The 25,788-nt window shown below is 39.5% G+C and overlaps 1 protein-coding gene across 6 annotated transcripts in view; it reads left to right on the top strand.

The window, feature by feature from the left end:
- plce1 (phospholipase C, epsilon 1) overlaps positions 1 to 25,788 on the top strand; it is a 79,898-nt gene that overhangs the window by 4,184 nt on the left and 49,926 nt on the right. For 5 of the 6 annotated variants that reach the window (XM_087844649.1, XM_087844647.1, XM_087844648.1 and 2 more), the window contains exons 1-5: positions 4,002 to 4,140; positions 8,904 to 9,067; positions 9,878 to 10,532; positions 10,682 to 11,080; positions 11,184 to 11,393. In XM_087844649.1, the coding sequence (XP_087700775.1) occupies positions 9,924 to 10,532; positions 10,682 to 11,080; positions 11,184 to 11,393 (1,218 nt within the window). In that variant the 5' untranslated portion in view covers positions 4,002 to 4,140; positions 8,904 to 9,067; positions 9,878 to 9,923. Of the gene's footprint in view, positions 1 to 4,001; positions 4,141 to 8,903; positions 9,068 to 9,877; positions 10,533 to 10,681; positions 11,081 to 11,183; positions 11,394 to 25,788 lie in introns of those variants that run through there. The other variant, XM_087844646.1, reaches the window with a different exon arrangement.

The following is a 25,788-nucleotide window of genomic DNA, read 5'->3' as shown; positions in this document are numbered from 1 at the left end:
CGTTCTTTAGCTTTGATTGTTCATGACGGATTCGGTGTACGCAGGTTTCCTCTTCGGATGAATCCGAAACCTTCCCACTTTTGCTCATTAAAGTCATCGTAACCATAACCTGCGCTCTTGTTATATAAACACCCATCTGAATCTGGACTGTGATTCATTTTAGGTCACAAATGTTTAACAGTAGTTGATTTGTTGATACATGCCTTAAATTACTGTAATGAAAGGAGATGGCATCCTGCTATTCTTGTTATGGATAAACTGCAGTGTATTGTTATTTACAGGCCAAGTGGAAATCAATTTCAAATTTCTGCTCCAAATTTGGCCAAGTTCTGCCTGTCTGGTATGGGTCAGTTCCATTTCTTTACATTTTTTAAAGATAAAATTGTGTAATATCATAATGTTTTAGCAGCAGAAGCACTACAGAAGATTTTTCTTTTGATTACCTTCGGGCATTAGCATGGTTGCAACACAACCTTTTTCGGGGTGGAACCAGAACCACGTCATCTTATGGATGAATGCCTATTTCTTGAGCCAGATCAGTACTTCTCTGCCCAAAACGCAAAGAAAAACCCCACAACAACAAAAAAAACGACCCACAAATAAAGATGTCTTGCACATGTTGTAAATAGAAACATTCATTCTTTATTTGTGAGACGTGGCTTCTGTTACATTGTGAAATGCATTTTTTTTTTTTAAAACTTCCCACCAACTCCGACCTTCTTTTCTTCTTTCATTTTTCAACTGTGAAAACCGTTAAGGAATGTGATTCTATTGTATTCGCTGTAGTCATATGATGCATCTTTTCTTCTCCAGCCCCATGTTAGAGAGAAGGAGGGGTGTTCTTTGTCCCAAAGAGTGCAAACTGCAGGAGGAGTTTCTGTTACTGGATCTTGCACTTGGCTGTATAGCACAGTTTGAATTTCCAGCACAGCTCCACATCATTATTAAACATTTACTTGAAGTTATATAGTCTAAAGTATGTCCTGAGTTCTTCGAAAGTAAGTGATTTCATGATTCCGTTGGTTTCCAGAAGACTCTTTTTAACTTTCCCATTATGGCACCTCAACCTTGTGTTTTTGTTTCCAAATCATTTCTTTTTCTTTACAGTTCTCTTGACATCAGCGAGGTATTTGTGACTAAAGAAATGATCTGCTTGAAACCTGGATTTTTACTGTGTACAGTTGGGTGATGCGTCATCCTTTTGTACTCTTGTGACATCCTTTTTCTTTTTTCTGCGACCACCCCCCGCCCTGCACAACAGAGGAGGGGATTCCTTCTCTCCTTGGCCTACTCTTTGTGCTGTTGGAATGCTAAAGATCCAATGTTAAACCTCCCTGGGCAGTATTTAGCAGAGTATTTTAGAGGCTCAGGAGGATAAGTGCCATTTCAGGTCTGTTTGAATGTAGATCTCGTTTTATGTTCAAACTTCTTCAGTACCATTTTCTCTGACTGTCCTTTTCCCAATTACTAAGCAATATTAAAGTTTGCCTAAAAAGTAATCGTATAGTAGTAATCAAGTGTAAAGAGCTTTTTTCTCTTTTTTTCCCCCTAAACCACTACCCACACTGTTCATTTCTACCTCACTGATTGGCATTTGCATTCCTGTGCTCCATGTAAGGGTGAATCTAATCACATCCTGGGCTGTGAGTCATCGTGTGGATGAGTTGTGAAATAATCCCTCATGAATGAAAATTAGGGAAAAAAAAGGCTTTTATGCAACACTCAAGCCCCCTGTTGAGGGGATTCACATAGAGTGATTGAGGCCAGAGATTCAGAGGCTGTTCTACCTCCTGAGACAAACTCATTTAGCTAAATTGCAGCTCCTTTTGTTTAATATGTATGAAACAAAGAGTTGTTACACAAAAGGAGCATTAGTGTTCAAACCCACAATTTTGATAGGTGGAATGTCTTCAGTTAAGAAAGTTGCTTACTTTGAAATGTCAAATTTCAATTCTGGCATTAAGCTAACATAGCAGTATATAGTGACACATGATACATGATACTTCTTCTTCAATCTAAAATCTGTCCAATTGTCATTATATTTCTAACCAAAACTAATATCAGTCCATTGGCTTTTTGCTAAACAATTTATCTGGCAATTAATCGACTGTAACTTTAGAACTCAAGGAAATGTATTTCACATTTCATTTAATAATACCAAACCTGTTTAACTGCTTCTGTCTTCATCACATATGTTCCGAGTATGAAAGTAGCTTTGTATAACTTGCAGTTCAAAATAATCCTTATGTGCTTAAGTTGTAGCCCCTCATATAGTGCCCGAAAGAAGCTGCTTTAGCTACCTTCAAGGTCATGCACTCCTATGGCCAGCATTTGTTCTGATTGGATTTGCTTTGCAGGCAGAAGGTTTGACCAGCTGGTTGGCGTGCTTCTGTGTTTGCAGACAAACTTGTCTGTCATATTTAAGATTTTCACTCGAACTGACATCGCACAAGGCCATGTTTAGAAAGGAGAACAACCTAAAACTTCAGCTTTTGTTTTCAAAGAATTTAATACTCATATATATGGATAGATGAATGAATATGCCAGAAAGTAAGAAGAATAATAGGTCTCCTTTGACTGGTTGATACGAGAAGTGCCTTTAAAATGGTAATACAATAATTTGACATAAATTTTAAACTTCATTTTTTAAAGTAAATGGGTCTCAATTTTGTACTACGTGGAAAAAAATTCTTTATTACTATGTATCAATGTTCCAGATACGTTTACAGAATAATGTGGACTAGAGACATACTTTTTTTTCGATGCACAGTAATATACTGTATATCTAGTAATGTTAAGATCTACAGAACCATTTTAGTGACAGCAAGAGGAAGGAGTCCTGTGATGGATGTCATGGCCAAAACAGAGCGCTGATCTCAACATGACACGAGTCTGTTTGGGATTCTACAAAGACACAGAAGAAGAGGCTAAATTCCGAAAAGCTGTTGTGGAAGACTGGGTTGGGAAAATCCAGCTGCTAAATATCTACAAATCGTGTGCAACTGTTAAACTCTGTGCCAGAGTCTACTTTAATTATTTTTTCTATTGACTAAATTTTTAATTTTAAGTTGATTGATAAGCGAAAGCTATCCGTGGCTGTGTTTTTGACAATTACTTGATATTTCATGCGCTCCGCTTCGTAAGCCAAACTGTCGAGATAAACGAGGGAACAGCCAACGCACATAAAAACACATACTCAGCTCTTTGTCAACCATCTGACTGTGATTAGACCAGTTTTTTTTTTCAGGACTTTCAGAGGTGCTGAGATCATACCCTTTTGCTTTCATCACCATGTGTTGCACTTTATTGCAGCATGGGAAATAATGAATCCTATTGGATAGACTTGTATATAGAAAGAAACCTTCAGCCTTTGCACTGTTGTGGTTGATGTTCACAAGTTTTCCTTGGGTCGTGTTAACAAATGCGAGCTTTCAATAACTGCAAGAGTTCATTCAATTATTTAACTTTTTACTTTATTGTTTTTCATCATGTCTAAAACTGTAAATATTCGGTATTGGTTCCTGGGAGTCTTATGGCACTAAGAAAACTTCAGGATGTGACTTTAGGTTGAGAAACAGGCCCACTTTGTTTTTTATTCTACAAAGATTAACGTGCTAATGAATATACTGTAGGCATAGAAGTATACTTCCTAGCATGTCACAGTTTCAGTTTAGAGATAAGAAATGATCATCATTCATCCCCCCCCCCCCCCCCCCCCCAAAAAAAAAAAAAAAACCAAACAAAAAAAACAAAACAAAACAAAACACTGACATATAGTGCATACCTCTTGACAGAAGAAGCCATTCACAAATATTTCACAATGAGGAAACTCTGTGCCGCTGCCAGCTTTTACATTGTGTCATTCACTTGGATGTGAAAGCAAAACTTCTGTGAACCATGCTCAGATTCAAGAAAACATTTTTGATTGGCTGCTGAACTTGGTGTTGAAAGGCCATCCCTCATGTCATTTGTTGTCACACTCTCGCTCTGTTTAACACTCACACACTTGCTCTCTTGCATTGATCTGGTCTCTGTCTCTCTCTCTTTCCGATAGACAGCAAGCGGGAATCCCGAATCACCTGGTAAATCGGGCGAATTAGAACGCAGAAAGCACCCAGAGCCACGCATCTAACTTTAAATGTAAGTATTGCCTCATTATAATTCCAATCAAATGCTGTAATCTTAGCTTTTTTCTTCTTTTTTTAAGTTAAATGAGAAGCTTGGTATGAGGATTGCTGGAAAATATTTTAATAACAAGTGAAGTAGAAGTGATTGAGTGTTTTCTTGGTCAGTGCACTTGTCACTGTATGTGACCTGATTTCCAGCGCGGGTGTGTGTTTCCGTCTGCGCTTTTAGCTCTAGGCTGAGATTTAGGCTGGAAGAGCCATTTACTCTCCCAGCCAGGGTCACAGTTCAGTTGATAACGAGAGCTACTTTAAACAGTGTGTGTTTATGTGTGCGTTTGAGTGCACGGTTGTTTTTATACCCTCACTTTCTGCGGAGATTTTGTCTGTTTAACAGCCATTTCTAGTCTGTAAATCTCACCTTTCTTGAACGCATAGGAACAATTTAGTTGTTCTATAAGTCATGAGTTGAATGTCAAATCTCATTCGCACACAAATCCATTTTAAGCAACCGCTGTGTGGAAATGCTATCCTGTTGCTAATTTCAGAGTGATTTGATGGCAACAACAGCTGTCTATCATGCACATGGCTCAGGATTTAAAGCTACAGCGTGCAGGTTTTTGCATTGAGTAATCGAAGTGTTATCCCAGCACCGCCCTCATGACACATATTTGGACAGGTTCATGCCCTAACATGTGTCACAGTTTAGATATAAGACATTTTGTTCATACACTTACATTAACCCTTTAAGACCTACCATAGAACCAAGTTCGCCAGAGCTTATATTATATTTTTACATGCTGTGGAGCCATTTTTGGGAGCATTTCATGTTGCTATACATCAATACAACCATTATAGCCCAAATTTTAATAATATGTCTGCATTAAGTGCATAGTAATTACATAAATTGCAAAAAAAGTGCAATAAACTACAAAAAAATTGAAAATTGTTTTTGCTTTTTTAACATATATTTCTAGTTAGAGAAATTTAAGAGGCTTATCCCTCAAAACTGTAAATACAAAAAAGTTGCACAAAATAGTTTCCCACCACAGGAAATGTATTTTGAGTGTCTTCATAGTTTTATTTTTGAAATACACCAATTTTTATACACTGCAGGAAAAACGAAAATAAATATTATACTGCAAATTTGCAGAAAAGCAGCATATGCATCAAAATAAACTATTTCCAGCAGTGCAATATGAGTCCTAAGCATCCCAGAAACAACACAGAAAGTCATAAAGTCAAAGATAACTTTTAAAAACACCAGTATAGGCTCATGAGGCGTTGATGGTAAAAAACTACATTTCCGCAAAAATGACTTCACTTCCGGTTTCAGGCAGGTCATGGTGGACATGCAAAAGTTCGCGCTGACTTCTATTCCAACATAGGAAGTGTTATGAACAGCTGATCGGATCAGCAAAGCGTGTTTCTGGAATATTATGTTTTTGTTGCTGCAAGTGCTTTTTATGCAGTTTTTGCAAAGCTATATGTGGAAGGAAACTGTGACCGAGGACAAGCTGATGGCATAAGATGTAAGTACAACTCCTCTGGTTTCATATGCAAGAAAAATTATTGTGCTAGCTTACGTGGTTGCAGAGCTACCGGGATTTAAAAATAGTTACGCAAAAGAGAGCGTGCCCGCTCCGACCGGCTTTAAAGGGTTAAGCAGCAGACGATGAACACGTGGTTTCTATTTATGATACCAGTGCTTTCTATAGTTTTGAAGATGTCTTCTGCATATTTAATTTCTCTGCTCTTCCATTTTTCATTTTTTCGTGTTGTTTTGATTACTGTCATTGTCATGACTTGCTGTAGAATTTAGTAAACCACACCCAAGTTCAATAGCAGGTGCTCTACACATCATACAGGCAAAACTTGATTAGGGATTTAGAGCAGTTGTGAATAGAGGCAGGCACACACAGGTTTGCAGGAATATTTAGTAATATTGTGTTATAATTAACACTTTTTGTAGTCATTATTTAGAAAATGCAATGTGAAACATTTCATTTGAGTTCATATCTAGCAGGAGTGACCATGTTACAACAGATACTGTAGCGGGAACTACTCTGGCAGGTGACTAATGTTGCACATCTTATAAACTTTTGATTTTTCTGGTTAAACCAGTTGGTTAACTGTGACGCATATAGGTGAGATTCTCGTTGGCGCAGACTGCCATAACGATCTTTGTCAATGTAATAAAAAAAATCGTATCTAGTATCATGACAACTTGCTGCTAGTGATAGTAATATCAGCTCCTGGGGGTTGAATTGGATTTTCTTAGCCTAAACATACAGTAGCTGAGGCTTTTCTGGCAAGTATTACACAAGTGAGGTGAAGATTTGTCTCATCTCATCGCCATGTCAGTAGAGCAAATGTCAAAGACTGCTCCAGGCAGTTTGTGTCCATGTGTTGGAGTTTCATTTAATAAGCACAATGTTAACATTATTTGCTAGGATTCATTAAATTATTACATTATATAAAGCATGTTTGTCTTTTCAGAAGCTGCTGTATTATAGTGTTAAAAAATTTTTTTTTTTAAAAAGTACTTTTATATTTAAGTTCTGTCGATATTTACAAAGAGAGCACAATGACAAGATTGCATGTGGGCACTATGTGTTTTACTGCAAATTGCTTGAATAGTTTATAGGGAAAAATAAATTTTTCTTAATTTTTGCATTTGATATTGAAATGAACAGACCGTGCCCATGTTTAGAAAACAGAATAACTTTTGTAAATTATCTGTAAAAACTACTATTATTTTAAAATTATATTTAGGGAATCCTGCGTCTTGGCATATCCTGGTAGCTAGTTTTTATTCTTTTAAAATGTTCTCTGCAGCACTGATAAGAGTAATGCCGTGTCATTGGTGCACTGTCTGTTTCGTTTGTGTGAAATCTGTTCGGTATTGAGTAAAGCGAGGAAAAATCAAGCAATGCCCTCTGTAACTGTGGCTTCTTTAAAGGTTATAAGATTTCCCGTATTCAGTTATCAAATCAGTCCGATCAAAAAAGCCACAGTTAAGCTGCAAAGCAGCAGTTGTTGTATGGAGGTTAGATATCACTGCAGCTTATGAATGGAGCACTTGTCCTTTTTCATCCCTTTAGCCAAAGTTCTGTTTGATTGAAAGTAGCATGGAGCTTTGAAAAGACATGACACACATTCACCTTGATATGTGTTTGTATTTGTAGTCCTTTTTCTCTCCCGCAAACTCACACTCTAAATGTCTTGCTGGTCCACCCTCTCTGTGTCGGTCCCACATTCCTGCTGAGGCCCACACATTTTGGCAGGGAATAAAGGGCTGTGGTCACTCTAATTGTGAGGCTTTGGACGCTAGTTTTTGGATTTATTCATTGCTGGCCACCATGACGATATCATACACCACACAATTAGTATGTGTACATGTTGTGGTTGACTATATCTGTTAAGGATATACTTCATAGTAACATGGTTCATAAATGTTCTCACTTTATTGCCACTGTGCAACTGTGCTAGCAAAAAAACGTGAAATGAATTTTTCTTTATGTCACTTTAGAGAAATCCAAGAGTCCTGATTTATTGAACAATGTTTTGTGATTATTGCTAGCCATAAAATGAATTGCTCATGAACACAACTATGTGCATGAGCACATTGCACAAGTGCTACACCTTAAGAGATGAAGATAAAGTGTTTTATTGCCATTGCTGCAGCTGGGTTGATGAGTGTAAAATGAGTCTTCCCACAGTTCATGCTGTTTGTACAACCAGAGTTTCAACAAAGTTAGAAATCCATGTAAAACCATAATGCAACAATTTGTATATTTCGCAAACCCATTTTTTCAAATTCACAATAGAACACTGAAAATTTATCAGATGTTTCAAGTAAGACATTTTACAATTTAATGAAAAACACTGCCCTATTTTGTGTTTGATGGGATCAGCATGTCTCAAAAAAGTTGGGATGGGAGCAACACAGCTGGAGGAACATTTTACAACTAATTAGGTTAATTGGCAACAGATTGGTAACATAATTGGATATAAAATGATGGGCGTGTTAGAGAGGCACAGTTTCAGAAGTAAAGATGAGCAGAAGTTTATCACATTTTCAGAATAACGTTCTTTAATATAAAATTGTGAAGACTTTGAACATCTCATCAAGTGCAGTGCATGATATAATCGTACAAACTGGAGAAATCTCTGTGCGCAAGGGTGAAAATCAGTATTGGATGCCTGCGATCTTCAGGCCCTCAGGTGGCACTGGAGTAAAAACAGGCATGATTGTCTCGTGGAAATCACTGCATGGTTTCAGGAACACTTTCAAGAAACTATTGCCTGGGAGCACAGTTCACCATGCCAACAACAAATGCAGGTTAAAGCTCGGTCCCGCAGAGAGGAAGCCACATGTGAGCATGATACCCAGAAACCACTGGTTCTCTGGGACAAAGCTCATTTAAAAAGGACTGAAGCAAAGTTTAAAACTGTTCTGTGGTCGAAATTTAAAGACAGACTACATCAGAACTTTTTCAGATTTAGGGTTGTAATCATTTACTTTACTAATTTAGTTCTTAAAGTTGATGTGATGAAGAAAAGAGACACAGAAGAAAACTCTAAAAACTGCCTTAACTTGGATTTTCTGATGATATATTTTCAGTTTTGGTTTGACTCCTTATCCTTTGCTTCTGTTTGTTTTAACCTTGCTAGCTGTCCAAGCTTGTCTTATCTGAATGTGTTTTAATGGCATAAAAGTTGACAATATTAACTCCTTTTTTATGTGTCTATGTTCTCATTGTTTCTCAATCCCAGGGCCTAAAAAGTGGTTAGTTATGTCGCAGATACACATCCAGGTTGAGACCGACCCCGCACCCACAGGGACACATGTGGCCTTGTAAGCTGTGGCGGCGACCGTATTATCAAGGAAATTCCTGAGTCCTCCAGGGTCACCTATCTGCTGGCTTCTCTATCTGCTGGTTTGTACAGCTGTACAAGCTTCTGTTTCCACAACACTCATACACAGAGCACGCTCAGCACTGATGTGGCGTCTTAGTCACTCAAATTCACTCAATTCATCAGCAGAAGCTGAAGCTATCATTTCCTACAGCAAAGGCCTTAGCCTATGGTGGAGCATAAAAATGAGGTGTGGGCTTAATGCAACACATGCTTTAAAATAGAATTGATCTTTGTGATTAAAGATTAATGACGACATAATTGATGCAATATAAATATTATGTAAACAAGCGGGTTATTGTGGCTAAAGCACAATCTATCTGTCTTGATCCGGGCTTGGTAATACTGTTTATCTAAAGCAGCTGAGTTGGTAAACATGAAAATGCCATAACTTCAAATAATTTATGACGTGAATTCTTTTATGACCCCAGCAAATTTCATTTCCTCTTTCTGCTCTTTCGGTTACTTCGTGACTTACTGAATCACGAATTACATTGGAAGGTTCCAAAGAATCTCAGAGGTTTTACAGGAATTTGTTTGACTTCTATTGCAGATTTTCTCTATAGGATTTCAGGAATTTGTGAGCAGTAGTTGTTGTAATAATTCCTGTAGATGTCTTGTTTTGATCTTTGAAGAGTGCAAAATGCAAAGATACTTAGTGGAAAAACAGAACATCCGAATAGTTGTCCGTCAAATCCACTTATCCTTACAGCTCTAACAGAGGTGCAACCACTGTCAGAAAAAAAACCCCTAAAACCAAACCGAACCAGAAACCAGCTTCAGCATTTATCTACATTCTGTCGTCATCAGTAAAGTTTTTCTTCTTTTCCTAGCCGCAGGGAGACAAAAGGACAAAGCAGGACACTGCAGGCAGATGTGATGGCCACTGAAAGAACCCAGACACAGGCTGGGCCCGCGGTACTGGCAAAGTCTGCTTCGCCTCTGTCCGCTGGGAGCAGACCCAGCAGAGAAGCCAAACATGCAAATAATGGCCAGGAAGTGTGGCGAGACGCTGACCAAATGTGTCAATCAAAACAGTCGAGCGGCCCTTCTCTCCCCTTATGTAGGAAGTCATCGTGTGACAGTGGGGAAGGTGCCGTTTTGGACAAAAAATACGAATGCCCCAATTACAGATCAGAAGTCATAAGCGCTAAAGAGAAACCTTATCCAGAGCTCTGCACTGGCAAGAAACTTGAAGAAATGATTCCAGTACTTAGGAAAGGTTCAGAGGAATCTCTGAGCCAGCTGGATACCACTGGAGACAGCGTGGATGCAGGCACTAACAGAACTGGCAGCACCCACTGCTCCTGTACCCAGTCTAGCTCTTATACCAATGCGAACACCTACTGTTGCCACAGCTCTAGGTCCAGTCCAAGCCTTGGCTCCAGCCCTGTTCACAGTCCTTGCCTCAGCTGCAGGCCCTCTGGCCCCAAATACAGACACATCCGCCGCGGCAGCCTCCCTGTGTCTATGCTGGCTTTCCACAAGGTAATTAAGCAAATGGTGCTAACCCTGTTTTATAGCATTTTCAAGATAAGCAAAGCAACCCTCTTTGTCCAATAAATGTAAAGCTTTACTCCATGTAATAGCTCACTCAAGACACTGCTGTGTTTTGTTCTCTTGTTTTATGCTTCTAGACATCGCCCTACCTCTCATCCCAGGGCAGTTCCTCAAGCGAACCGAGCTCTTTGACATCATCTCCATCTAGTTCTCCTCTTCTCGTCCACCGCAAGCGTCACCAAAACGGCCACATCCATCTGCACTGCGTCAAAGATGGGTACTCAAGTTTAGAGAGGCTCAACAAATGCTCTTTGGAGAAACTTTTCCTTCGAAGGTCTTCTCTTGAAACCATGTCGTCAACCCCTGTTCACAATGAAAGGTTACCTACAGAAGAGACGAGGGACTGCAGCCAGCATCACAGCAGTGATGAGGGAGAAGTAGAAGCACATTCGGATAATGTGGATAACGATTTTATTCGGAATCGTAAAGAGCGCTCAACTGTTCTGGTGAGGCGGTTCTGCAAGAATAATCAGAAGGTATGTGTTTAAACTGATTAACATCATCATTTTTAATCAATTAATTAATCAGCTTTATTTTAAGGCTTTAGAAGTAATCTCAACTGCCTCTCTTTTCCATAAGGTGACCAAGTCGGTGTGTACTGGCACCAGAGCGATTGTCAGGACACTGCCATCGGGACTCATCTCAGAAGATGTCTGGGCCGTGGTTGTTCACTACAGATGTTGGACTCCCAGTAAGGCGGATACATGGCTAACCGTAAAGCGGGGCATGGGAGAAGACTTCAGAAGATGCAAAGAGATGCTGCGCTTTGCTGGACTTAAACTACATCAGGTAAGAGAGTGAATACATGCAGATAATGGAAGAAGGCACATGCTGTTAAAGCTGTTCGAGGACAACAGTGCTCTGTATTTATCCTGTCATGGGTTGTTTATCTTTCACACCCACGCTACAGTTAAAATGCTTCCATTAAGACATAACTGTAGCAGTGCACCCTAAAGGGATTTCAGGCACAGCTTTGCTACCAGCCGTTCTTTTAAATAATTGGTCTAAGCCTAGGGTTATTAAGATTTCTTTTTTTACGCGTTCAGCAAATGTGCTGTTCAGTCTCCAGTAGCAGAGCGTGATATATTAGTGTCCAATTTATTGTTGTCACATAGGCAAGCTAATTAACTGGACCATGAAGGCCACCCAAAACCCCGGGCAGCTTTTGCACGTCTGTTCTTGTCTTGTTCTCTGCACTGCTGCCTTTTCGCACCGCTGGGACTGATCAGCTCCTCACTCGCACAGAGCAGAGACCACATGGCTCTATCTTATTCAAGCCCTCACATTTTTCCAAAAGTATAAACCTACATATAAATCTGCAGAAATCTATTCCATCATTGATCTACTGGACCAATGCTGGTGCATCTATGCTTTGTGGGTTTATGTGTGGTTTGCTTTTCAAACTCAGCTACCGTGGGGAATAAAACAAAAAACCCAAAATCTTAACACTTAATAGCTGTCGTGGCACAAGAGTGTTTATGATTGATTGTTTCATCGGAGGAAAAATTGTTCTTGGTTTCTTGATGTTTTTTTTCTGTTTGTGAAATTGCTGCCTGCAAAATATGAAAGATGAAAGATTTTTTCAAGGAATATGTAAATAGACTAACAGAGACATACTCTGAAATACACGGCAAAGCGCGCACACACTGGCTCTTTTGTTCGGGGTAGGCCCCTACTGCGGAAAAATGATTTATTCTCTGTTGGTTCTGCTCCCCTTATTACTGACAGACTGAATGACTGAGCCTTCTGTGTGTGTGTGTGTGTGTGTGTGTGTGTGTGTGTGTGTGTGTGTGTGTGTGTGTGTGTGTGTGTGTGCGCGCGCACGCACCCGAGTGAGTTTAAATGGACTGAGCAGGATTGGCATCTGCGTTAAAGTTACAGGCATGGAAATTGGAGAGAGGGCGAGCGAGCAAGACGTGGTGAGACAGAAAGTGGTGGAAGATGAAGGAAAGGAGACTGAGCCCAACAGAGAGAGAGAAAGCGAAAGAGCGATTCAGGACACACTACTGTTTTTTTGTTTTTAAAAAAAAAAATCAAGTTTCCAAGCAAGAGAGTGTTTTACACACATAAAAACCTCTCGCAGGAGCTGTTCAACTTTAGCAACCTTTGCAGGGAAAACGGCGAAAACTAGCTGGCAGTAGTTTCAGTAGATAAATAAGCCATGCTTTCCAGCCTTAGAGGTGCACATATTTTGTAGGGACTGAGAATCAGCAGCATTACGCATGCTTTCCTGTTGTTTTTTGTTATCTTATTCCTCCTTTTCCTGTAAAAGCTTGAAACACATGGAGACTGAACGATACATTGCAACCACTAAATTGCACAAGACTGAATGGCCAGAATTTCAGCAGTGTCACTTCAGATATTATGATTCCTAGTTAAGTGAAAAAGAAAGGTTTTAGGGGCTGGGGTTTAGTTTGCATCTAATGAATGTGATAACCAGAAGTCTCGCCACCATTTAGATCGCTTAATTCAAATCAGATCCTGAAGCTGCAGGCGTGCCTGTGCAGGAACATGAGTGTGTATCTGCATGTGACTTTGATTCTTAATTTTTTTTTTACGTGTTACACTTTTACGATAGAATTTTGAAATAGGCATTGTTATACGTGTGTGCCTAATTTTGATTTTTTTTCCTTCCTTTTTTTCCCCTCAACAGAGCCAAATACTGTCTAAAGTTTCTCACGTGTGGCGGGCGCTTATGCACTGATGCCATTAAAACACACATAGTTCCACTCATGTGCGTGCTGCAGCGTGGTTTCTGACTTTTGCCAAAGAGTTTTTATGAATCCTTTGTGGTTGCAGAATTATGGCTTAGGTAGTCCAGGGAGAGCTGCTTTAATAATGAGCCTATTGAAAACTGGGGAGCTGCCAGCAGTTCCCTTGTCAAAACACCAGCTGAGTTCCTCCAGTGAATGGTCAAGAGAGAAACTCTGACAACACCAAGCGCCGAGGAATAAGTTGTCATCAAGATCATAAAAGAATTAGAGAAGGAACGCATCCATTTACCAAATTATACAGCGAGACATAGATGCAAAGATCCCCAAATCATGAATTTTCTGCTTTCTTACTGGCTGATACACAGCAGATAGTCACAACAGGCTTTTTATTATACAACAGCGTGTTTCTTTCAGGTAGCCGGTCATAATGTTACGGGCATTTTAAGTGATTGCATAATTTTTAACAAGATTCACACAAATTTGTTGACGCAAACCCTCACAGATTTACGGTCCGCTATGGTGCCAAGCCCTGTGCACACAAACACACCCCTAAGAAAATCAGACTTTATAGCGTGCGGGCCTCCTGCATGTGGTGTTCCTCCTGACTCTGCAGTAATCATGTTGAGGAGTTTTCTGGAGGTATCCTGTGGGTTCGTGTGTTTATTGCCTCAGCTAATCAAGCAAGCCAAAGAACACAGGATTATGTGAAGGAGGGACATTGGCAGGGCAGCGAAAGAGAGTAAAGGAGAGTTGGGTAGGAGAGAAAGAGAAGGAGAAGATGAAACTTTAACAGTGGAAAAAGAGGAAAATTTACTATGGAAGAAAAGTGAGAAACCTCGTGGTGGTGGTGGGAAGAGGAAGTCAAAACATCTATTAACCCAAGACAAAGCTGTGAACCTGAATGTTTTTATGTGCTGTAATTAATGAGCCTAAGCAAACGTATGCATTGTCATGACTATAAACTGTGGCCTAAACTGCTTGCAGTACAAGCTGTACATAGATGTTATAAAATATTTAAGATCTTAAACTATTATTTCTCTGATCAGTTTGCTTTTCTGACATCTGCATTTGTGCACTTGCCTAAATACAGCTCTCAAAACCAAATGGAGCTCTTTAGGATCATACTGCAGCTACTATGTCTAGTGGTTTTGCACCTTTATTTTTCAAAAAAGGTTCCTCCGCATCCCAATTTCTTTATAAAATGCAAAAATCCTTATCAGAGTTGAACTATAATTGGCAATCTTCCTGTTGAACTTTGTTCATGCTCTCCATGATTCAGTCTTTGGAAATGAAATTGCCAAAAGTATCAGGGAAGTGTAACATAAGAGGAAAGGGAAGTGTCTCAGTATGTTATGCGAGTGAAAGCACTCATAAACATACCTGGCATGAGGATCAAATGGTCTCTGAAGGAAACATTTTATGTTTGCCTTTGTGGAGTCTACCAATTAGAGCCCTGCTGAGTCCCTTTATTAAATTGCAATGATGTCAGGAAAAATGGTAAGTGACCATTAAAAACCTTTAACATGAGCTGTATGGGCTAAGTGGTTATAGGGCTGGGAGATGGATGCTTGTAAATATATCTTCTACCCATTACTGAGGATGCAAGTAGTTTTTAGGAGCATGAATACATTGTTCTCTCTGGGGATGTTCTGTGCTTTCCTATTTCCTCAGTGTGTCTTGTCATAAGTAGATCTATAGCCAATATGTTTCCATTTCCAGGAATATCTGTGGTGGGAAAAAAGATTTAAAATGCCTTGTGCTGTCTATCAAAAACTGCTGTCGCTGATGCTTGCTGAACGAGGCATCTTTAAATTCAGTACCATGGATCAGCTGCTAACAGGAGGCTGTCATTAAAATGTAATCAGCTCACTTATGTAATCATGATAATGTGACGTGTTGTTAGAGTCACGTTCCCTTTTTATGCTGCATCTCTAAAAAGTAATATTTTTTTTTCATGATTTTGGTTTGGAGAACAACCTTTAACACTGTAGTGTGTGCTCAACATCTCTCCCAACATCAGCTGGATTAAAGTCCACCCCTTGACCCCCTTCTAGCTGCACCTCTGTGCGACCCCATGTGGATAAGCAGTTTAATGGAAAAACATGTAACTCTATGAGAATATCAATGAGCCTCACTTTATGGTTTGCTGAAGAACAAGTCAGGGCTGCAAATCATAGGTGCAACATTATACAGAAGTCCATATTGAGCTCAAAGACTTCTTCAAAGTGAATTAAGTAGCTTCACCTCACTGTTAGCAGCACACACACTGGAGTCTTACATGTGGTGACAGAATTTTGTCAAGGAAGCAGATTATTTTCAGGTGTTTACTGTTGACGCAGCCAACAGAAGGCTTTGAAATGCTCTAGCCTATGAAAATAACTAATGTTTAGAACATTTTAAGCATTAGTTATTTACAGCAGATTAAAGTTTAGATTTCAAACTTTCTTTTTCATGGTTATTTCCTTTTCTTTGGATTCCACATTATTACCTGGGGTCAGTCATCCAAAGCGACAGACAGTGCACAAGAGCGATAATGAAGAGAGAGCAGGCAGGGTGGAATGGGTGGAGAAGAGTGTCTGGGGTGATTTGTGACATAAGGATAGTGGCAAGAGTGAAAGAGAAGGCTGAGACCTCCTATGATGTATGGTTTGAACACAGTGGCTCTGACAAAAAGACAGAAGGCCGAGCTGTAGATGCCTAAATCTTCATTGGGAGCGACCAGGGTTAAAAATTAGTATTTTAGAGACAGTTCAGATTTAGTGCAAAGTTAGAGAGGCAAGGGTGATGGTTTGGACGTGTGCAGAGGAGGGGTAGTGAATATATTGCACAAAAGATGTTGAAGATAGAGCTGCCACACAGACCACAGAGAAGATTCATGGATATGCAGTGAAGGAGGAACTGGAGAGGGTTGGTGTGACTGAGGAGGATGTTAGAGAGAGTGGGGGAGATGGAGACAGATAATCTGCTGTAGCAATCTCTTAAGGGAGCAGCTGAAAGAAAAGGAAGAATTGATTTTTAGAAACTATTACTCTTCAAACATCTTGAGTGTCTCAACAAGTGAACTGACTCATAGATCTACTCTTTAGCTCCTTCATTATTCTGTTTTTAACATATATCTATATATAATTTTTGTTAAATCGGGTGCTAAAAATACAAAATATCTGGCTACTAGGGCCACATACAGCCCACTTTGATCTTAAATGGACCAGACGAGTGAAACTGCACTTTCAGTCAATTTTAAGAGATTTAACTACACATTTACTCCTTGAAATATCTTAATATAGGATGAAGAAGTAGAAGAAGTTTTTCTACATGCCAAATATAAAATTACGGACAAGTTCTGGTAGCTCACTGCCCACACTGTCCCATATTTATAAAAAAAAAAAATTTTTAACTGAATTTTTTCACAGTATACAGTAGAAAATGGGAAGCTTTATGTCATTAAGTTGTTTATCTATTGCTTAATTACTCTGGTTTGGTATGAATGTCTGTGAGTGAGGTCTTTATCAGCAGGAAAAGCTGAAAAACCTATAAAAATAAAGTTAAAAGTCCAAAAATGTATCCCCTCCTTCATATTTTCCAAAACTGTCCAGTGGACCAGATTGGAGTCTTTGCCAGGCCAATTCTGGCCCCCAGGCCTTATGTTTGACACCCCTTCTCTAATAGATATTTGGCAGAGAATTCACTTCCAATAAAGTGTAGGAATAATAATTTGCTTTTGTTTTTTCAATACTTGGTTTGGCTTTGACATTTTTTGGGCTGTAAAGTTAAAACACTGTAAAAATACACAGCAGCTCACAATTGTTCAGACTCAAACATATAAAATACTTAGATTTTAAAACACACAAGGTGTCACATCCATCCTGGCTCCTTGTACTGTGTGTGCATTGTTGTAGCTGTTGCGGTTGCTAAGAAAGCTCAGTTTAAAAGGCAGTCTACCAAAATCGGTTGCAGTCAAGTTTGATTCACAAAAACAACAATCCTTGAACACGCATGTCATTTCCTGCGTGGGTCGATTAATAGAGCGACCTCAGCTCTCATTACACGACTATTTTCCTTGTTTTTCTCTCTTTCAGACAAAATACAGGAACATTTAAGTTGCTCAGTTTTCCCCTGTGTTTGTCGTTGGTGGTAATAAGAACCATACACACACGCTTCAGTTTCATTCAATTTACATTCAGTTTGAAAAGAAAATATGACAGCTAAACCTGAAGATAGCCGTCAGTACTCTCCAGACTGAAGAAGTTAATGTGTAACATGTTTATGCTACAAGTTTAATCTCAGTCTGTGCAGTTAGTTTTTTTTGCATTCGACCTAACTTTTTTTTTTTTTTGTTGTATAAAAAAATGAACCTTGTTTCAAAGCAAGTCTGAGTGCTCCGTATATGAGTGAACATTTTTTTTTTCTTTTCATTATATCTCTGGAACAAATTTGATAACCATCCTCAAGGCTGTGGCTAATGTCAGGCTGACTTGCAGTGCTAAATTACAGCTGATTATTTCTGGTGTGCAAATATAACTGCGCTGACCCGTGCAATAAGAGTGCAGCCTTTGGCATATGGCAGCTCCTGTTAAACTTCTTCATGTTTGCTCTGTTGAATGCTGTGTTCCCTTTAAACCTTTACTAGTTAAATATCCATGTGAGAGACGGCTTATGTAAGAGCTCGGATAATTACTTCTGTATATGTCTCTACATCTTGGTTACCAATTAGTGCTCGCTTAAAACGTCCAGAAAATATCCGGTTTTAGACCTCTCTTTTAATGACAGATGTTGACATAAGCTCAGCTTGCGTTGATTAATTTTTTTTTTCCCGATAATTGTTTCTGTAAACTGGTTCGTTTTATCCTTAGGGTCAGAGACCTGGCATTGTTTTTTTTTTATTCTACGCATATTTGCACAGAATGGTACATTTATAATAGAAAAAAAAAGTGCTGTATATGTGAAAAACTCCTTTCACTTTGCAAGGATCATTTTGAAAGGATGTCAGAATCTCTGGCTTGCAGTGTGAGATGGTGATACCTGGGAACAAACATAGTAATCTATTAATCTAAATAGGTTAAGGTTAATAAAAAGGTTAAAGTAAATGAAGTTGCAGTCAAATTCACAGAGGGAGCTACTCCACGTGGATACCTTGTTTAAGTTTTTAAGCCCACACACTTTATATTTACTCATTTATTTATTTAATCAACAGCTGGAAAAAAAAATTTCCACGATGAAAGTAAAGAGAAAAAATATCTAGATGATGCCAGGCTGTAAAATTTGCCTGAGGATGCCACATGTATATTTACAGGATAAACAGCAGCTATGAAACATTGCGTCTTTCCTGCTTAGTGCAGGAAACATGTTGTTGTTATTTGTACGCCTAATCAGCAAGGGGTAGAATTTAGTTACATATATTTCACACACACACACACACACACACACACACACACACACACACACACACACACACACACACACACCTATTTACAGTTGTGTAACCACATTTATATATTTAACTGTTTATAGGTAGCATTCAATCAAAGTAATTGTTTTCTATGTGACCTTATCAGTTTCTCATCATTGTGGAGGAATTTTGTCCCCGCTTTCTTTACAGCGTTTCTTCAGCTCATTGAGGTTTGTGGGCATTTGTTTAAACTCTCTTATGGTCCTGCCACATTGTTTTAGTCTGTTTGAGGTCTGGATTTTGACTGGGCCGTTGCAGCATCTTGATACTTTTCTTTTTCAGCCATTCTGTTGTAGTGTTGTTGATATGCTTGAGGTCATTGTCCTGTTGCATGACCCAATTTGTGCCAAGCTTTATCTGTCAGACAGACACTATGGCAGCTAAGATAGGCTCCAGTGATCCACAACCTTGAACTGGATAAGTGAAATGGATGGATGGATACATACATACATACTTGCATACTTTGGTACACAGAGGAGTTCATCATCCCTCCTCATCACTGTGTTTCAAAGTTGGTATATGGTGTCGGTGCTTTGTTTGGCTTTTGAAAAACTTTATGGCCACATATCTCTACTGCTCTGTCTGTGGTCCTGTCTGTACAGCAGAAACTGATCCAGAAATCTCATCAGATGCAAATTTGGAAAGTTGAGTCTTCCTGCCAAGTTCTTTTTAAAGAGAAGAGGCTCTTCGGAATAATATTCAGAAAAAGAGATAATATCGAGTGTGTAGGAGTTCTTTTGGCGAAAACGCCTTGTTGATGTCAAAGGTCAGACTGCTTTGAGCTAATTGGAAGGCAGCAACAAGACAAACAACCACTTGTTACAACCTAGGTACACAGAAGAGCATGTCTGAATGTACAACTTCTGAAATGTTGAAGCAGATGGGCTGCAGCAGAAGTCCGAAGCGAGTACCAAAAACTTTGCTTGACTCTAAAGAGACTTGACTTTAACTCCAACATTCGGATGGTAGGATCAGAATGTGGCGTAAACAAAATGAAAGCGTGAGAAGCTCCTCAGTACCGATTAAGCAACATTTAAATTCCACAGCATACCTGACCCTGCTCATGCCTTTAGGACCAAAGTGTACCCATTTTCTGATGGCTGCTTCCAGAAGGATAACGCACCACAAAACTCAGATCATCTCAAACTGGTTTCTTTAACATGACAGTGAGTTCACTGCCCTTAGGTGGCCTCCACAGTCACCAGACCTCAATCCAACAGAGCACCTTTGGGATATGGAATGAAGGCAAAAGGAGTTCCGACCCACTACTAATGAGGTGGCTAGTGTGTTTGTGTTGTCTAACATATTGCTTTGAGACAATAGTCTTTTCATTCTTGATTTTGAATTAAAAAAAAAAAATCACCTACCAACCCTACAGGAACACACACACTGTCTTACCCACAATATATGTCACACTCATTTAACCTTGTGTCTATCCCTCTTGTGTTCTCTGTGTGTGCTGTGCCACTACAAAGGAATGTGCCTAGCAGGCCACTTTCTGGCCCAGCTGGGTGTTGTAGCTTAGCCAGAGATTAGTGTGTGTGTGTGTCTGTGTTGACACTCTTGGTGAGTCAAAGTGCTGGTAACAGACAAAAAGGGGTAGGACAGTAGGTGTCTTGCATGCCTTTGTAAGGTGTACTGTTTTGTGACAGTATCTCAAAACAATGTGGCCGCTCAGGTGTTAACACGTGCTAAAACTCCATTCTCATATTTTTCCTTTTTTTAAAAAAAATTGTAATTAAATTAAATTCTACATATACTTAAATCCGTTGCACTGTAGCACATGTGGGAGCCCTGATTGTATTTGTTGAAACAAATTTTACCTGCTGGTCTTCTGGAGTGACACAAGGATGTCAAAATGGCGTGTGTGTGCTTTCACTTTGCTTGGTTAAGAATGCGCGCATCTGTTAGATGTTAGTTCAGGCCTTTCACACCTCTGTGAAAATGTGGGAAAACTGCACATCTTCAGAGTTAGGAAAGCGTTCCTGCAGGGACTGACTGTGTTGTATAAAAGTCAAGATGAACTCAAAGCCTGTTTGTGTCACTCGTTAGATGAAAACCACAATATAGTGTAGAAGCTAATAAAAATACTTAGAATTTTCCCTGTTTTGGCCAGTTTATTACCCTCTAACAACACGGTTTCTGTATGTGTTACAGTATTTCCATACTTCTCTAGTGATATAATCACTGGGCCAAACAAGCCACACAAACCTCTAGCAGTTTTTTCGAAAGACATTTGCAGGCAAATGAACTAGCAATATTTCTCCAAAAAACAGATAAAGTGAGAGCCTGAAGCAGTTGTGGGTAGTGCTTTTGTTATTGTGTTATTGTTGAAACTCAAAGAATAACACAATTGCTGCAAAAAATAGCCAGCCACCTCCCCTTCCTAACGCTTTAGCTCATAACTTAACAGGTCAACCAAAGGGGATTTAGCTAAAATTAAACCCTTAAGCTTTGCAGGATGCTGTCGAGTGATGCTTTTAATAGCATCTTTTGCTTTTGCATAGCAGCACTTAAATGCATCACCAAAGGCAGTGAGATTTAACAAAATAAAGTTTCTTTTGGTGTAATTTCAAATTGAACACCATTGACTAAACTGATAAGGCATATCTGAGTAGTTTTGGGAGCCCCCATACACAAACACAATCAAAGCTGGCAGCCAGCATGAGGTTCATCAAGTGCTGCTTAAAATATAGACGACAACTTAAGAGTTAATGAGCAGTAGCCATGTAGTCCTTAAGCCTTGATCTGGATTGAAAAAGCATTGCATAAAAGTGCTTTGCTCATATGCCCTCCCCTCTTTTTTTAATATAAAAAATATGATGACAACTGCTGTGATAAAGAGAGAGAGAGCTGGTTGAACTGGGACTGAGCATAGCCGTATAAGTCGGCCTCTGGTGCCACCTAGTGGAGGATAAAATGTTTTATTGTACAGATGAATTTGGATTGCTGAATATTTTTGGTATGCGAGCATCTAGGGCTGCTGAACCTTGAGTCTTGATTAATGTTTCATGAGAAATCAGAAATTCCTGGCATACAATCTCAACTTACTGATGCTCTTTGATCTCTGTTTGGCGCGTGGGTCTGTGTGTTTGCGAGTGTGCTCGTGTAAGAGAAGGATCTGCACATTTTAGTAAATCTGTGCCTTTCTAAGTAGAGTTACTTTGAGATGAAGGCTGTTGGTCAGGAAAAAAAGTCGGCAATGTCACAGTTTTGGAAATATCGATAGCCTTTTTTTTTTCTTTGCTTTTTCAAAAGTCTTGCCATAGAAGAAGAATTGAAACTATTATTAAGCTGATAAAATGTTTGCTGGCTATTATTACCAATTACTGCCTTGCCTTCAAAATGTCAGAATGAATGATGTTTGTCACGTTCTTTAAGGCTCAGAATACCCTGTTTAACAGACTCATTGTACCCAACTAGAAGTCATACTGGACTATAAATTATTGTTTTATTCTGGACAGTTGTTTTTTGTAATGGTTTACATGCTTATCCACCAGATGGCAGCATGCTTTTTATATAAACAGTACGTTGTCATTTTCAATATTTATCTTTTCAGACTGTGTGTTAATATAATCTATATTTTGTAATAAGGACTCCAGTGTGGGGATGGCTGGCGTCTCTGCTCAGTGGCTGAAAAATTTGCAGTCAGACTGCAGTATATCATCGCCTTAATTAATATTGATCCAATAACATGTCTTCTAAAGGCAATTAACGCAGTAGATGTTGTATGATACATGAATCTGACCCCTCATTACTGGCTTAGGAGACTAGACTCATTAACTGCGTATTGATCAAAGCAAAGACCGAGGACAGGCCAGCTGTTTGCTTTGTTCTGAAGACCACTTTGATGTCAGCTGCGCATGAAGCAGATTCATTTTTCCACTTGATTAGGCGCACGCAATAGAACACACTGTATTCTGTTAGACCTGTGACTGTTCCGATTATGTGTGTCCACACCGGAGGGTACGCTCCGATTCCCACGATTATGGCACAAAAGAGCCCAGGCTGTAGTTTTTTAAGCAAATTCAAACACCTTAACGTTTGGTAACGTGTTTTTTTTTTTTTCTTTCTTCCCCCTCTTCTCTGTTGTAAGTTGTTATTACTGGTTATGATAACACTTCAGCATAACAGATATTTTCTCTCACAAAAGCCACTTGTGTTTCTCCAAAACACAAGCTACTCTGTTGCCGTGTGTTTAATGAATCGATCATCCCCACACCGCACGTTTTGTTTGCCTCTGCTTATCCACGTAACTATAATCAAAGAATTCTTCTGCTAATGTTTTCAACTTGGCTGCCATTAACTCGCCTCTTTTATTTATTCATCTGTTGACCGTCTCTGCTGTGTAAGCAGAGATTGTGTTTGCACACGTAATAATGATACAGAGTTTGTTTGTAATAAACTGCAAGAGCTGTGGGCTACCACGTGTGTGCTGGCTTCAATAGAAAAGCTGTAATACTGGTCCCTTAATTAGAGGTTGGCATAGAAACACTCGCCAGAGCAAGGCTAATAGCAAGCGTCAAGTGGCTGTACCTCAGCTTCTATTGGTTCATTGGTCCCATAGCATCATCTGAATAGCCAAGCTATGGCACATGAATATTGTTTAGCCATTATAAAGCTCTAAAGGTGACAACAGGTTTACTGCCGTTGGCTTTTCAAGGATCGTAATTTAATGTTGCTGAAAAAAAATGTAGTCAATCGAACTTTTTAATAAGCAACACCACACATTCCCTATTAACAACACATCCGGTGTAACCTCTGTTAGTGTGTTATCTTTGTTAACGCGATATTTTTTTCATCTTAGGCTGACGGTCAAACAGTAATCAGTTGTAGCTTTGCTCAGTGTACCACCTCCCATGAATTAGTTTAAAAGTAAAATAATAATAGAAGACTGTAGTTAACTGGATTGTGTTTTACTCTTCTTAAGACTGTTTATTTACAGTATAATACCTTTAAGGTTCACAATAGGCTCAGATCAATTTCCCGATCTTGTTCAGGAACCGCACGTTATCTTCTTGTATTCCTAAACGTAACTAAGCTTTGGTTTGGTATCTCTTCTCATTTTTGATCCAGTTAAGTGAGTGATGGGGTCTTTTTTTGTCTCTTGAGAAAAGAGGGGCTTCAGTGATTAATTACAGGTTCTGTTTAATTGTTTTGAATGAAAACACAGAGGCCCCATTTAAGTTCGGTCAGACATTGTTTACACATTGGACAGGCTCCTAGAGAAGGATCGATTGAAACCTTGTATACCAGCGTTGCCTGTGTTTCTGTGTGTTTATAGTGTGCTCCCTGATAAAATCTTCCCTCTTGTTGCTGGGTTGTGATGGGCTTGTTGCGTCTTAACCTAATATGGGGGTACCCTCTCTGTTTAGGGAGAGATCTGAGTCGCCGTCTCGTTTCTTTCCCTACTTTCTTTCTCGCGCCCTTCTTTCCCTTCTCTGTTAGTTTTTCAGAGATCTCTTACACTCCCTCTCTTCCTTCGTTTCTCTCATGCTCTCTGCCGGTCAAGCCCTCCTCTCTCACTTCTGTAAGTGTGCACACACACTAAGAGGGATTGGAGCTGTGTGCTTTTCCTTTCTCTTCAATAGATCAGCTTATTCTGTGTTACAGTAAGTAAACTGCTTACTACAAGTTCTTGCCATACTTAGAGAAAGAGGGGGGAAAACTCCCTTTCAGCTTTAAGCATCTTTTCATTCTGTCTTGTGGCTGTAGGGGACTGCTCTCAGATCTTGCTGTCTGATTAGTGTTACAGCAACAGGCTTTGGTGTAGTTCATTAAGTAGAATGTCTTATGCAACACTGAACACAGGGAGAGTCTCGGCATGGTGCTATCAACATGCATTTGAACTTCTCTGCTGTGTTTGTGTTCGCTTGAATGTGGAAGAAAAGAAAGCAGCGAACTTTGGAGGAGCTTTTTAATTTCACCTGTCAGTTGATGGCTTGCTAAAAGTGTCAAGGTAAGAAAAGCAACATTGGTATCCAGTGTACCCTAACAATAATGTGATATAGGAGTAATAACTTAGCCATTGTATTTCCTCTAACTCTCTGAAAAGACACCTTTCTTTTGCATGTAGTAGGTGGAGTTATTTATTCCTAAAACTTTCAAAAGTGAAAAACATCCATCACGCTTATCTCTGGCTGTCTGACCAAGGCTGTGCGCTGTTATTTAAGCGAGTGTGGTGGCTCGCTGTAGTATGACATCATGAGAACTGTAAGTGGGGGAGGGTGGTGGTGTAGAGGGGTCCCACTGGGTGCTCTGGGTAATGGGTTTCAGATTGTTTTGGCCGTCATGATGACCCCACTTTTTTTCCTCTCTCTTCCTCTCTCCGCTGTGTTTTCCTTAATGCTTCCTCATTTGCCCTCAAACGTCTGTTCTTTTTTTCCTACTAATTTAAGTCCTACCTCCTTCATGTGAGGATGGCAACGGGAACATCCTCATCAGCAAGGATTCACACCTTTACTTTGTACTTTTTAACCATAAAGAGACTGCTTACATGACCACATATTTGCATCATTGATTTAGTGTTTTGGCTGTGGGCTGGATCTTTAGCTGTAGTGCTAATCGTTGCAAGAGCACCCATCGGCCCTCTTATCAGCTGGTGGATCGTAGATACTACCTGATAACTAAGAGTTAAAAAGCAAGATTACTTATTCCATCTATAATTATTTTGTTATTAACGTGGTACTACTTTCTAATGACTCATTGACCTGATGTCTTAATTCAGTTTAATTGAATTCAATTTTATTTATCTAGGACGCTTCACAATGTAAGGTACAATACTGCAGAGAAGACCCCAACAATCAAACCACCCCCTCTGAACAAGTCCTTGGCAACAGTGGGAAAGAAAAACTCAGTTTTAAAAGGAGAAACCTCTAGCAGAACCAGGCTCAGGGAGGGGCAGCCATCTCCCTGACTGGTTGGGGTTGATGCAAGCTTACAAGTATGACAGTTGGACTTTATTTCCTGTCTACTCACCAATTACTCTTTGAAAATTCGATTATTTAGTCCTTTCCTGTGCATA

This window comes from Neolamprologus brichardi, chromosome 8 (genome assembly GCF_056152115.1).
Source record: "Neolamprologus brichardi isolate AB-2024 chromosome 8, ASM5615211v1, whole genome shotgun sequence".
Taxonomy (NCBI): Eukaryota; Metazoa; Chordata; class Actinopteri; order Cichliformes; family Cichlidae; genus Neolamprologus; species Neolamprologus brichardi.
This window is presented reverse-complemented; position numbering and strand designations above follow the sequence as displayed.